General features: G+C 42.1%; 1 protein-coding gene across 3 annotated transcripts; it reads right to left on the bottom strand.

Moving 5' to 3' along the window:
* Window positions 1-1,321: 1,321 nt before the first annotated feature.
* Window positions 1,322-14,646, bottom strand: nsd1a (nuclear receptor binding SET domain protein 1a). 3 transcript variants are annotated; one of them, XM_034121178.1, is made up of 23 exons: window positions 14,305-14,646; window positions 12,864-13,741; window positions 12,316-12,451; window positions 11,979-12,151; window positions 10,097-11,888; window positions 9,780-9,904; window positions 9,276-9,495; window positions 8,968-9,071; window positions 8,826-8,885; window positions 8,502-8,723; window positions 8,018-8,098; window positions 7,787-7,910; window positions 7,477-7,677; window positions 6,229-6,408; window positions 5,496-5,652; window positions 5,196-5,401; window positions 4,977-5,089; window positions 4,607-4,876; window positions 4,014-4,130; window positions 3,774-3,915; window positions 3,555-3,661; window positions 3,270-3,462; window positions 1,322-2,637 (listed from the first exon to the last, which is right to left on the bottom strand). In XM_034121178.1, exons 2-23 carry the CDS (start codon window positions 13,722-13,724, stop codon window positions 1,754-1,756), a joined length of 6,468 nt encoding a protein of 2,155 aa, XP_033977069.1. In that variant the 5' UTR covers window positions 13,725-13,741; window positions 14,305-14,646; the 3' UTR covers window positions 1,322-1,753. The 3 variants fall into 3 exon arrangements, with proteins under 3 accessions (XP_033977069.1, XP_033977071.1, XP_033977070.1); XM_034121180.1 differs by having other exon boundaries at window positions 9,276-9,492; XM_034121179.1 differs by lacking the exon at window positions 14,305-14,646 and adding an exon at window positions 14,084-14,174.
* Window positions 14,647-15,165: the final 519 nt, after the last annotated feature.

Here is a 15,165-nt window from a genome sequence, read left to right as displayed (position 1 = left end):
ATTATTTAATTAAAGAGAAGAATAAAAAACAACTATGCTCTATTTTAGAAATGAATTCTGTTTTGTTCAAATAAAGCCATTTCAACCTAAAGCTGATTTCTACGTCACATGCTCTCTTCTTCTGCGTTTTTAGGTCACAAAACAAACACTGTCCTCTACTGTTACAGTGACAGGACATCTTGGCGTGCTGTTTGATATACATTTTAGTTTGATGCAATCACAAAGTTAATCCAATCATATTTTTAACACCTCATAACAATTGCAAATAACTAGACTAACGTTCAGAGATGCAGCAACTATTGTATGATTTGACCTCCTTACACCATTGTTATACAAACCTTGAAACAACTAACGAAAGCTACAAAACCAATGGGCTACACTTTTGAACCTTTAAGTAGGCCTATTTTAAGTAGGCTACTATACCGATAAAGTGTATTGTTAGTTATTATTTTTTATAATAAAATACATTATGTGGTTATTAAATTCCCAATGTAACAACACTGCTGCCACATCATGGGTACAGCTGCTAGCACTATGAGCCACAATCCATCACCTCAGGTGCAAGGACACTGTTGCCATTATTGAGTAATCTTATAAATACTTCTTTATTTCTGTGTAGTATAGCATATTTCTTTGTACTTTTTCACATAACTGAAATAATGCTCAATTCACACCAGTGAACTGGACAAGCCCACTAATTGCTGGATGACCAACAGTGCAAACTGAAACTGGCTTCCTGTTCATCACTGGTCTGTGCCAATTAGTTGAACATTATTCTGGGAATATGCCACACCAAAGTAAAATATAAACTGAAATAAGGGCCTTTATGTGGTTACTATTTGTTGAATTAACATTTAAAATACATTTGCTGCTTGTGTTTTGCAAATTCCTGAATTAGTGGATGTAATCAGATTATTAACAGGTATAGTGTGTTTTTTGTGTGTTTTGTTATTCAGTTGAAAAATATTCTTTAGAAGAACATTTATTTTATGCTTCCCATCTCCTGAATGCCGACATTGTTTGCTCATTAATAAAACATGTATGCTTACAAAATATGGCATGATGCATAACGCAGACTTATTTAAAGCCTTTTAATTGATTGACTTGACTCTAAGAAAGGATTTTTATTGCTATATGTGAGGAACATAATACTAGATACCAAACGATCATGTACTTTGATTGTATTATCTAAGTGGAGATGGCAACATTGAATTACCTCACTTTATTTCTGTGTGACTTAAATCCTGAGCACCTGTTAATATAAAAACAGTAAATCACAAAAGGAACAGGCTGTTTTTGTAGTGAGAAGAATCATCTAAAGTCTTTGTGACTCCAGTGGGTTTATTTTTGCATTCCTCAGAAGCACCAGGCAGACATTGCTCTGCCTAACTGTAACATGGACCAGTGAGAACACCATTTTGATCACTCTTGTAATTAGAAAAACAAGGTTAAGACAGTAACAACAGAAGATGCCATTATGATGACAGTTTGGTCAAGGGAAACTTCTCACCTTTTTCTTAATACTCCAAACATTAAAAAAAGGCAGAACAAATGTAAACAATGTTGAGAACAAACAAAAGAACAGAACAGCACCAGACACAAAGAAACGTATCGGCAGAAGTATAAAGAGACGGACTGAGTCAATCTTCGAACCGTAGCACCAGTACACCCCCCCCACCGTGAGTCCAGCAGTCTGGGGACGAGAAGGCAACGCAGCACCAAAGTACCAAAATATCAAACTCTCAGTCTTTTACTAAGTTTTGTTGTCCTTTGAGGGTCTTTTGAGAGTTTGGGTGTCATTTGTCATCATCTTCAACTCTCCCCCACTCCTCCCCCCCCCCCCCCCCCTCCACCTCCCCCTCACCTCCCCATCATTATCATCATCATCAGCTTCTTCATCCACATAATCCCCCCATGTGTCATACACATTGCCTCCTTCGTCCTCCTCTTCATCATCGCCTTCCTCCAGAGGACCACCTCCAAAGTGCTGCTCATCTTCCTCGTCTTGAACAATCTCCATCTCCTCCATGTCATCATCTTCCTCCCCTGCTTCCTCTGCTTCTGCTTCCTCTTCTTCTTCTTCATCATCATCATCATCATCATCATCATCATCATCATCATCATCATCATCGTCCTCGTCCACCTCCTCCATCTCTAGCCCACACACCTCCCCGTCCTCCACCTCACCGTCCTCCCTCTCATCCTTGGAGGAGGTAGGAGTGGAAAACCCTTTCCCTTCAGTCCTGTCTGTGCGGTGCGGCCTGCTGGAGGGGACGAAGCTGGAGGTAGCAGTTTTTGTGTTGATGTAGAGACGTGGAGGAGGCCGAGGCGATGTGGCCGGACCCTCAGAGGAGGTCATGGGAGCAGAACTATCTCCCCCTGAGTCTGCGCCCACGGTGCCAGGCACAGCCGTGGCCCCGGGCCTCATGGTGGGCACATATTCACGAATCTCCCCCGGCTCCAGGGGGTCAGGCCCACAGGGGTCATGTTCACTGCAGGACAGCTTGCCATCCAGCTTGGAGATGAAGAGCATGCCTTCACGATGCTCCTTACAGTAAGAACTGGGGCACATCTCACAGAACGAGGCGGCCTCTTTACCACAGACGTCACACTGGTGCCATGGACACTCCCATCGCCCTGGAGAAAAGATCACTGTCATTACCGAGTGTAAAAGGAATAGGGGCGTAACGGTATTGAAACTGTTGGCGCTCATTGTGTAACAAGGCGGAGATATAAGTATGGGTGCCAAAAACTGAGATTGTGGTTCAATTTGTACGTTGACAAATGAAGTAATGACAAAGGCCTATAGTAAGCAATTTGTTGGCTTGGCCTTTTTATTAAGTTAATTTACAAAGTTATTCTAGCTTATTGTTAATTAGTTGTATTGTAGTTTATTCAATAAAACCAATACATTTTTCTTTAATTAATCGCCTGCGAAAACACTAAAAAGAAAGTGATGAAAAATACTAACATTGATTTTGAGAATCGTTATACCCCTAGATAATGTATATTTTTGACTCCCACCGCCACCTAAATGTGACTATACTACAGTATTATAACCAAAAAAGGAAAATGTTTATGTTATTATATCCGTTTATAAACAAACTGAAAAGGCATTAAAATATTTAATTTCGATCAAATCTAGTTAATAAAATCTGCATTTAGGTACGAAAAAGTTCAGATTATATTTAATACTAAATATATTATACTAAAAGGTTTTCCTTCAGTCCTACACTCGGTACGCTCTTCGTCCCCTCCCCTCTACTTGCCTGCAGGCCTCTTGGCCAGGTTGAGACAGTCTGCGTGATAGACCTTGGGGCAGCCCGGCTTCTTACAGGACACTATCTGTCCCCCGTCCCCACAGCTGAAGCACTCGTCCTCCCTCTCCTTGGTCACCTCTTGCTTGGTCTTCTTCTTCCTTTTACCTTCCTTTAGTTTCAGTTTCTCCGCTGATGGCTGGTTCTGAACAAGGAAAACAGAGGTTATAACGGCAGCTCATTGTACATGTTTAAATGTGTCCCTGGTGGTTGAAAGTGTTTCCTAAAAATGTTTACCTTAGGACGGACACCTAGAAAACCGCTGCAATTTGATGCTCCACATTTACAGGCAGTTTTCCCATTGCCAAGACACTCCAGGTTGTAGTTGAATTTCAGCTCCACACCTAAAGTACATCGTTTATTAGATCTTTGATTCTTGTAAAGTTATCAAATAATCTGCATTTGTAATCCTACACAACACAAAAGAGCAAAATGAAAGTAGGCCGTCACTCAGACCTTGTGGGATGTCTTGTAGAGCAAACAACCCGACCCTGGTGTCTCCATTCACAGTCCACTTCTGAGTCTCACAGTTTGGCTGGCAACTGTGGTTCATGAAGCGAGCCTTGTTCCCTTTGGGCCCCGCATCAATGATCCGGTCCTAGAATAACAAAAAACAAACAGGTTTGCATCGGACGTCTACTTTAACTTGAGTGTGTTGCGAAGCCAAATCATAAAAAGAGAGGTGTATTTGATCACCTTGTCCAGTGTTAGCATGTAGAAGTTACAGATGTCGTTCTCCTGGGCGTGTTTGATCCTGGCTCTACACTCTTCTTCATCGATCACTTCTCCAACGTATTCACTCACAAAGGCTCCCTGAGAAGCACCAGAAAAAGAATGAGAAAGAGTATTAAAAACGTAGAGAGATACGCAAATATCATAGTCGTGCATTTTGCAATTATTTTATTTCTTCTTTTTTTGTATTGTTTTGTTTATTTAAAGTTTCAAGGCTTGCATGGAACAGCAGTTCAGTTGTTTAGTGTCATAGCCCATTTCCCCAAGGGTTATTGAACCAAGTGTCATTAGCTAAATACCCCTTTACATGGTAAGATAGAAATATTGATAATAAATATAAAGTTATCATAAATAAACAAAAATAAAGAGATGAACAAATAAATACAATTTATATAAAAGAGATAACATTAGTGATATCAAAAATGAAATTATACATTCATTAATGAAAAATAAGTGAAAACAAATAAAAAGGGAAGAAATGCAAATAAAATAATGATGTGATAATAACCAAAATAAAATCGTTTTGACCATGGCCTATCTACATTTTTCCAACATACCTTTTTGATGTCCGATTCACCGACCAATCCCCAGCCGCACCCCAGTGTCCTGAAAATGTCCACGGGTGTGTACTGGCGCTTTGTGAAGGTCTGGTTCTGACAGCGCTCCCCTGCCGCACACACCTGAGGGTGGCACTCGTACATCAGCATGCGGTTAATGCACTCCGAGTCGATGCCGCACGGGTTCTCGTCCGACGCCTTACAGTTACAACGTGGGATCTCTGATAGGTCGGCAGTAATGACCTGCACCTTCCCAATTAGCTTGTTCACCTAAGAGACGGACACAGGGGTGTTAATCTTTCACAGTTCATCTCATTGAACAGCGTTTTAGTCTGGGCAGAAAAGCACAAATTAGGGTTGATGACAGTACCTTAATGTGCCGGTACGGAGGAGGTTTCTTGTCGTTCTTTCTGTCCTCCTGAAGTTGCTTCATCTCCTTCTCTGCCTGGAGCTCTTTGAAGCGCTCCGCTGCATTATTCAGCGCTAAAAGACAAAACAGGATCTTTGTTAATAAAACACATCCTGAATAGGTTAGTTAATGTCAAAAGCAGATTTAGACACAAAAACAAAACTGGACTCAATTACATACCATTTTTATAGACTGCATCTGCGCCCTTTCCCATTTTCTCTATGTTTTGAGTGTCACCCTCCATGTAGGGGAAGACTCTGGCTTGGTACGTCCACACAAAGTCTTTGGAGCCAAAGAATTGCACAGGAAACTCTCCCACCTCATGTTTCATCCTTAAGATGTTGCTCGGGACATCTTTGGCCAGACAGACCTCTGCAGGCCACCACCTGAAGAGTCAGACCAGGTTTCAGAAATGCAAACACGGGTACATTTAGCTGTAGCGTTACAGTGTGTATAGGCCAGGCAATGTTGTGACTTTACCTGTAACGCCCCCATTTGACCCACAGTATGTCCTTAATACGAGGCCTCTTTCCAGATTTGCAGTCATTGCAGAACCAGCTGCCCTGAGGCATCTCAATATTCAAACATTCCTGATGAAAAGCAGCAGGACAGGCCTCACAGCACAGCAGACTGCCCCCTACACAATCACAGCAAAACACACCAATTAGGTTATATGCTTTATCAGTTTGTTTGCTTTATCCATAACATTTTCAAAATGATGTGTGATGACTAGTGGCCATTACACAGTGTCAGAGCTCACAGCTCATTTGTATGAATTATTTGATATACAACAATATAAAACAAACCTGGAAAATCAAACAAAAGTTAGCTATTACAAGCAAATATATATCAGACGATCCATCTATTCACAAAAGGAGGTAAAGCTTAACATTCCAAATAAATCTGATCAATAACTGTATCTTATCTGCCAATTTCATTAAACTCAAAATATGAAAGACCCTTAGAATTAGCACTTTGCCAAGAGGGAGCATTACATTGGTACATAGGATTGGGTATAGACATTAATATGCTCTGGAGCACAGTGCATTTTCCAAATCAGCCACTTTTATGTTTTTTTATTAACATTTGAAACAGGGTGTTTGGGAGACGCATATTCAGATTCACTTTACTTACATAGTTTTAGGTACAAATGCATCTTATAATTTATTCATGATCACAGGTTAAAATGAGCATAAAACAGGAGCAGACTTACCTTCGGAGCACACAAAGCACCAGCTGACGTTGATGTGTTCGTGGTTCTTGCAACCCTTGCGGGGGTTGAAGTGGTTTGGACAGAGGAAGCTGTTGTTTGCAAGCACCAAGCTGCCTGCTGCCATACAGTTGTCATTGGCATGATAGGCCACAGGACAGCGAACACAGCGAGCCAACCGACCTACAATACAAATATAGAGGAGCAAAGATAGCTTAAGCGATACACACTTGAACTTGATTTGATAAGGGTGATTAAATCAAATGTAGTTCCACTAAAGAGCTTGGAACTGATGAGCTGCACCGAGAGTTTATAGTTTTTGCAACGCATGTCCCTAAATTGGCTTTGACCAGTATAGCGTAGTTAAAATAAACAATTTGAGTGTCATAAAACACAATTCACTACAAATATCAAAACACAATAACACACTTATCACACATACACAAATACACCTTGGTATATTAAAGTTCTTAAAGTATTTACTATTTAGACATCTAATGGAAGTTTTGCAAGAATAAACTGACAAAATAGTGTTCTTGCAACACTTAATATAGACATAGAGCCAGGTCAAATTGCAGTAATAGTAATTGCAACACACTGTTAGCAGTGCAGCATTAGGTACTTATTATACGATGTTCTATAAGCATCTCGGGGTACTGGATCAGTTTCTGACCTATGAGCAAAAAAGCTAAAGACTTATCAAGCCTCTTTGTTAGGTACATCAGTCTATTTGTTCAAAACAGCTCATTGCTACAGACAGTGATTCACCCATAAAGATTCAATCACCTAAACAAATCCTGATATCTCCAGTCATAAAGCTAAAAGCCATTCAATAGTAGGTTTAGAAAAGCTGCTCAAGGTTTATTCAAACAAACTTCAAGAAAATCTTAGAAAACTTCAAAACAAAGTCATTCATTTGCTACAGGATTGACAGACAAGAACAAAGAGCAAGTTAAGTGATAGCAAGTTCAGCATTTGGTAAAAGACACAAAAACAAACATGTATCCATTTTGCAGGACAGTACACACTATAGAAGGTGATCAGGACTGTCTAAACTGGTAATAAATAGTCAAGGTATATACAGTATATATATTTGCCAAGTTAATAGAGGAGCGTAAGGCATAGTTCCAAATGTTGTAAGAAACCTGACAGTAACATAACATCTATGATCATCAGGTCTTAGTTAAGAAAAAATAAGGACATATCTGGCACTAAAATCAACATAGCTTAAAATATGTGATTTGAGCTTACCTTTAGAGCTACAGATGTTGAGAGGGTTGGTGATGTGGCAGGACAGACACACATGCAGAGAGCAGCGGAAGGTTTTGTTGTGTTGCTGGGTGGCGGAGTACGCCATTATGCAGTCTGTGTGGTAGAACTTCCCACACAATGCTATCATGCAGCGCTTTACTTCATTATCAGACTCCTTACACACAAAGCAGGTGTGGACACCTGAAAGGGAAAGAAAACAATAACTAACATTTGTTGAAGTGTGGGTAAGGACAGATACTTTATGAGCGGTCATAGACTCAGCAGTTTGTCAGACACAAGGTGTACGCACCAGCTTTGCATTCACGACAGAGGAACTTCCCCTTGGGAGCCACTGACAGGCCAATACACTGCGGGTGAAAGGCTCCATAACAGTGTCCGTCACACACCAGCAGGTCTCCCGTCCTCTCACACACCTGCACAAACACACACAATAAGATGTTATCGATCTACCCGTTACAAATAAATGATGTGCCATGCCATAAAACGCCAGAGATATAGAGTTTCTGGTGGATTATCTCACCTGACAGACATTCTCCTTTAAGGATGTGGCTCCTATTTTCCCTTTGACATCCACTTGAGAAGAGAGGCTTACAGAGAGCACCTGAACAGATGAAAGAAGAGATGAGGGCTGCAACTAACCATTTTTTGCATAACGGAATAATCTTTAAATAATTCCAGTTTATCAAAGTCCAAGAAAATGTCTTTGAATGTCTTGTTTGGTCAGTCCGCGACCCAAAGATTTTACTTAAATATGATAGAAAACAGAGGTAAGCTGCAAATATCCAGATTTGAGGGGCCATAATATTATTTTCTGCAATTTTTGCAAGACCAACTACATTAATGATCAATGAATTAATAAAATAGTTAGAAGTTACTTTTCACTTGCTGCACTAAAAGATTAGTCTAATCAGTGCAGCTCTATAGGAGATACTTTACACTTCTGCAAGGCTACAGATTTAATGGATGACCAATGTCTTGTTTGCGGAACAATAGAAAATGCACACCTCCGATTTGGGAGTTAGTGTTCCAGTGTGTAGGTTTTGTTTCTCCACAGTGCTGCAGGCCTCCACCTCAGCCTCCTGCTTTGGGGTCTTGGATCCACGAGGGCTGGACGGCCTGTTTGGAGTGAGGACTTCTGGGAGGTCTTTGCTCTCCGAGTGTCTTCTGGCAGCAGCAGGGGTCGAGGATGCGCCGGGTACAGGCTTCTCCCTCTTTACAGATCCAACCTATCCAATGTGAGATTTCATCATGTTTAGAATGGATATTTTTAGCATCATACTGTTTGGTTGTACCCAATAATGACCGTGATTGATTTGAAATGTTAGTACCTGAGTCTTCTTGACAAACTCTTTCGCTTCTGAGGTAACTCCAGTTTGCTGCTTTGGCTCCTAAAAAAAGATTGTAAGGTTCATTTAACATTTCTAGTTCAAAACACTAAGTGGAATAGTTGTCGAATGAATCTCCACATACCTTCTTCTTTGTATGAGCAACAGACACTTCTTCTATGGTACAGTCCAGCACCTTGTGAGAAAGCTTCCTTGGCCGCTTTCTTTCTTGGACCGGGGACCCTGTTTCTAAAGTGGGAAATAAATAAAAATAACTCAGTATACCTTGAATGTAAAAATAACATCTCTGGGGAAGAATTGTTCCTTCTAAAATCAATTAATTTGATAGATTCTTGCAGCAACATTATTCTATTTTAAATTAGGCAGCTAGAGAGTTTACATTTTCGATTAAACACGATATCCGGTTAAAAGACACACTTAAACTTGGTTTACCAAATTCAGGAGGTAGATCAGTTTCATCTGCTGTCTCTGCATCGAGGAGGTGTTGTGATGTGGTTGGAGAAGCAGGGGACGCTACAGGAGAAAGTTCATCCCGACAAGGACTCCCTTCCAGCTCTGCCGGAGCCTCGGAGGGCTCAACAGAAGACGCAGCTGAGGTAATTATTCCCGGTGAGGTGCTGGGATCATGCAGTGCTGTCATCCCTGATGCCTGCTGCGTACACACATGCAAAGTAACCATCAAGTTCCAATTATATTTTACATTTTTTCAGAGAGGAATTTGCTATTTGTGTCTGCAATGATATCTTGATAACCTAGTCAAAATGATGATGATGATGATGGAAAAATTATGTAAGTGGACATTTTTAATGATTGCATGTGTGGATATTGTTGGATTATGTTTTTCTGGAACACAGAAAATTCAGGAATGAAGTGAAAAAGACACTTCACAGTAACACCAGTTGCTGTTTAAAAGAACGAGTTTTGGAAGATCATTACCGTTTTGGAAGATTCTGAGCTGTGTTTCTTTGATTTCTTTTTTGGGACAAATATTTGTTCATACTCCTCAGTTGACTCGAGGAGCCTTTTAGTTGGTTTACGTTGACGCTTGTTCTCCGAATTACCTGCGTAAATACACAATAAACACAATTAAATATGTAATCATTTTTCGAAAGAGAAATACAAACGAGGTACAATCCAAAACACAGTAGATCAAGCAAAACCTTTCAGAAAAACTGTCTCAACACACTCAAACACTCTCTTACGCATTTTATAATCTTAGTGAACAAATTTAACAGCAGCATTTTGTCTCTTACCAGATGAGCTGCTTGTCTCTGAGATGTGCCAGTCACTTTCTGCCATCTTCTCAACTCCCAGATCAAGATCTGGTGACGCTCCTCTGGTGTAAGACCCATTCAGGTCTGCAGACACCTCACTCATAACTTCACTCTTATTCTCAGCGGCCCCCTTAAGCATCTGCCAGCGCTTCTTTGGAGCCACTGTTGATCCTGAGTTCTTATCGAGGTAGCTGGCCAAGGCATCAGTAGTGAGAGTAGGACAGGACCCAGGATTAGCTAAATCAGCGTGGCCACTAACAAACTCCCTGCCGTAAGCCAAGTCCGCCAGGTCCGAAGAAAGTCCAGGTATGGCGAGTTTCAGTTTGGCAGGTAACCTTTGTTTTCTACGCTGCTTGTCCGAGTTCCCAGTCTGAGAGAGAACAGGAAAGCTCTCACAATGGTAGGTGTCAGCTGTCATGAGAGCTTTAGTCCTATTGGTTTTCACCACTGTATTTTTTATGGATTTCCTGGACCTCCCATTCTCCGTTTTTACCCCTAAGGCGAAACCATCACTCTTCAGCGGGTCACCCCCTGTAGAAGTAGGGATTACAAGAGGTTCCTCCTTTATGAGGACTGGTGATGGAGGGAGAGCTAGGGGTGTACCATCTTGTTCTCTGGTATCATGCATGTCTTTCAGAAGCATTAGGAAGGTACTGAATTTATAATTGGAATCAGGCCGAAATGCAGTCCCTTCCGAGTCACTGCTGTCCTCCTTCACAAGAGATTTAAATGTTAGTTCCTTGACATCCTGGAAAGCGTCCATTGGAGACAGAGATGAGGACGGGGAAGTAGATAATGACAGATCTGGGGTTTCTTTCTTGACCTTAACAGGCTGTACAGTGGGTTCACTTGAGTCCAAACACTTAGACCTCATTAATGAGCCATTACGAATTTGTTTCTTATCAGGTTTCCTTGCACGCCTTTTTGGAAAGCTGTGATTTGCAGAGGATGATACTTTGCTATGCAATTCCAACTTTTCAATTTGGATGGCTGCATCAGTAGATATATTGTCAAGAGAATCATCAGCATGAGCATCTGTTGAGATTTGGTTTGTGACCAGTGCATCTTTGAGATCTGTCTCTTCCTCTGCTTTCAGAGCCCTCGTCATCAGACGACTGCTGGCAGGAAGATTCATAGAGTGCTTTTCATTTGAACTGTACAACAGTTCATTACAGCTGCCCAAACTCTGTTCAGGTTGTTTGTCTTTAGATCTTAATGTCGAGTGGTTCACTTTTTCACTCAACTTTGTTTTAGCTTTTGTGGAACCCTGTTCTTTCCTGACCAATCTGTGTACATCCTTTATAGGAGACACTGCTGTGCGTTTAGGACGATGCAGTACTGGAACTGAATCCAGATCTGCATAAGGTGAGTCCTTTGGCTCATCTTTCAGTGCACGAGTTGTTGTATGAAAAGGATCCGCTGTGTTTGTGATGGAAGATGACTCCTTTGATCCACCAACTATATGGCCAAATATGTCTGACAAACATTTCTTTTTCTTCTTACAAGCTTTGCCCCTATTGTTTTGAACTGCAGCAGAGTTTTTTATGAGATCATGCTCATTGCCAGTCATATTGGCTGATGGAGGTTGAGCAGAATCCACAGAGACAGCGGGGGCCTCCTGTGTCTTTTCAGTAGCAAATGGACTGGGCACACGCTCCTCTCCACTGACGGATATTGAAAGCACGCTTTCAGTATTCTTTTGTCGATTTGGAAGAAGAGACTCAGCTTCTGTCACACTGACTTTCCAGGCAGTCAGTAAACTTTTGGGTATCTGCCAAGAACAGAAATAATATTAGTCCACAAAAAAGAAATGTCCACAATAACATTATATGATATTTTTAAACCAATTTCTTGAATTTACCGTATACTTGTAGTCTTTCTCCTTCTGCTTCCCTCTCCGTCTAAGCACAGGTAGGCCTTCAAACTGATGGCCTCCCTCAAAAGGAAGAACGGCACTCCCGGGGACCCAGGCAGACTCTTCAGTCTCCCCAATCGTCTCCAGGAAATACATCCGACAAGGACGAGGACTGGGAACTAAAATATAATAATATATAAGTGGTCAACTTATTAATCAACTTGTGCACACACTGTATAATTCGTTTGGAAGGTGTTACCTATTAGGTAAAGGTTGTGATGTGGGAAACTATTTGGTTATGAAATCCATATTCAAATGAAATGTCCCCTGCAGCTTTACTCACCTTTCATCCTGGTGCAGATGCCCTGGTCACAGGTGATGTGGCAGGGCCACCAGGGCCGCCTGTTGAATTTGGCCCACACCAAGTCCCCTTCCACGTATTTCGCGGTAGAAAGAAGCTTTTTCTTTGGGCTGTTGGACTAACCAAGACAATAAAAAAACTTTAATGTATAATCCAGAAAACTGTGATATTGTATGCAAACCGGAAAAAATCCCAAACGTATTCAAATATATTTTTGTCTAATAAACAGTTTACGTTTCTGTTGCACTTAAACTTTTCTCTGTTGTTTTGAGTGCATATGTAAAACTTTTCCTCCCTACTCACGGCACAATTAATCTCTAAACGATCAATAAAAGTATTTTTAGGATGACATTGGTACAGGTCTACAGCTGTTGGTGAAAGGTGGTCCAGGCACAATAAAATAATGACTTCAACGCATCGACATTCTTACTTCCTAACAGTACATAACCAAGTTAAATTCTGAAAACATAATGTAGATTTTGTTGTACAGCGGTAAAGGAAAGAAAGTATCCAAGGTGTTTCAGACTCACATTGGAGTTGGTGCCAGCTGGTGAAATAAGTCCATGGTCAACAGGAGAGGAAAGTTCAACATCACTGTCTGATTCCTCACCCAAGCTCCACCCATCCCTCATAGTGATTTCTGGCAGTGCACTGGGGCTTAGTGTAGGGTTGAGTTCAGATATAGTTTTGGACATGAGGTTAAAGACAGTAGGTTTGTATGTTCTTTTATCCACCCCTGAGCCCCTACTGTCACTCACAGTTTGGTCCTGACCCAGCTTTGGGGAGTGGTAAAAAGGTGCCATGTCCTCACTACCACTACCACTCTCCTCCCCCTCCTCCTCCTTGATGTCACTGCTGTCAAACAGTGTGGACTCGAAATGCAGGTAGCCATTTGGAATGGGAGAACATCGCTCCATGCTGTCAGGACTGTGAGGGGAGAAGCCATTCCTGCTCACATCCTGAATAGTCTCAAAGGGCTCCGTATCATCAATCCCTGGAGAAGAAGGCAGCTGCACTGACGGTGCCTCAAATTCGTCATCGTCATCATCACTATTATCATCATCATCACTGATGGGGCTTGCACAGTGCAAGTTGTTCCTCGGTTGGAGGTCCCTCTCTAGGTCCGGCCTGCTGACCACAGTGTTCAGGTTCTGCAGCCTCTTCAGCGGGCTGTAGCGGTGGGATCGGTCTGGCTGGGTGTACCCCAGCACAGCAGGCTGTTTGATGCTGGAGGATGGCAGCTGCACGGCTGGCAGTTGGTCTGATCCACGTCTCGCACTGCATTGGTTTCCATAGGAAGTGCCTACAAGACCATTGCGGGGCCTCAGCTCTGGCTGGCCTGAGCCAAACCCTGAGCCTACCCTAACAACAGGTCTGTATGACTGATTCATGTTGTCATGGCTAGATCCTGTCAAATAAAGAAAAAGCAGGTTAGACGGGGGAAATGTGCCACTTAAGTTTCTCGGTAACTACAATATGTGACAAATGAGACTTGTATACTGTAAACACAAAAGAGCTGGTAGACACATAAAATCATTGCGGAAATAGAGCGACAAGCATTTCGGGTAAACAGACACCTATAAAGTAGCACAGGCTACCATGAACTGTGCGCGCTCACACAGAGTAATAAGCCGACTTTGCATGGCCTCCATACTAGAGGCCGGTCGGACTGCACAAGACAAAACACAGAACACATCCGCTGCCCCGCTCCTATCCTACATTTCATTCACAAACTATCAGAAAATAGTACCGCTTTGTCTGATGATTGTGGGTCATGGCGATCGCTGAATTGTACAGTCAATGGAGGAGCGCTGTAGTGGAGGTGGTGACACTGAGCCATCACAGTGAGTGGCTCACACAAACAAGCTACAGCCACACACCGACAGAGGAAGCTACTATTAACTCTAAAAAGGGCTGATCGGCAGTAAGTTCACAACACTATCAACACGTGGAAAAACGAGAGAAACTCACCATTTGGAGGTCGGCCAACGTGAAACCAACAGCGGATGTTTGATAATGTGGCACAAAGCGAGGGTTTTTCTCGGTTTGTGGAAGCGTATCTGCACAATCCCAGCTGCAGCAGCACTAGCAGTAGGCCAAGGCACAGCTCTCATTCTCTGCACTTCATCGCCTCATCAGCCCCCTGAAAACTGTCACCCAAATACAAAATAACAAGTAAATCTCCATTACACTGCAACAGCATACAACGGCGAAATTAAATGTGCCATAACCGGTCCCTAAGCCTAACAACAGCTTATTTACTACATGATTTTTGCCTGCTGTCGAAGTGCCCCCGGTTATGTTAAAACAAGCCCAGACTGACTGTGTTGGTGAGCAGCAACCAATCGGCACTGCTACCCAACCCCCCGTCTGCACAGGGCCGTGACACTCACCCTCTCCACACGCACGCGCGCACAATTAAAATCAAGCACGCACACAATAATTCACGTGCATGCGCATCCAGGTGAAGTGTATTATAGTTAATGGTGTATAATAACTATATGGCATAATAAACAGTAATGAATTACTTGTTTTTGGATATGTGACCCATTTCTGTGCGTCTTTCATTGTTTTCTGAGCTTAACCCTACTGACAGGCCTGTGTTTCTAAGTGTGTCGCAGGGACATGGAGAATACAGAATGATTGCATTGCGCAAACAGCAACACGGCCTCTCCGGTCATAACTCCGTGCGCCATGTTGCCTTTCCACTGAGTCCTCTGACATGAGGAAATAGGCCGCTAGGCGCTCAGGAAAAAATAAAATAAAGGAATCAATGTTGCTGTAAGCGTGCACAAAAACTGAATTTGCGCCGATTAAAAACCCCACTGATCG

This window comes from Trematomus bernacchii, unplaced genomic scaffold (assembly GCF_902827165.1).
Source record: "Trematomus bernacchii unplaced genomic scaffold, fTreBer1.1, whole genome shotgun sequence".
NCBI lineage: Eukaryota > Metazoa > Chordata > Actinopteri > Perciformes > Nototheniidae > Trematomus > Trematomus bernacchii.
The sequence above is the reverse complement of the archived record's forward strand: the minus strand, read 5'-3'. Positions and strand labels throughout refer to the sequence as shown.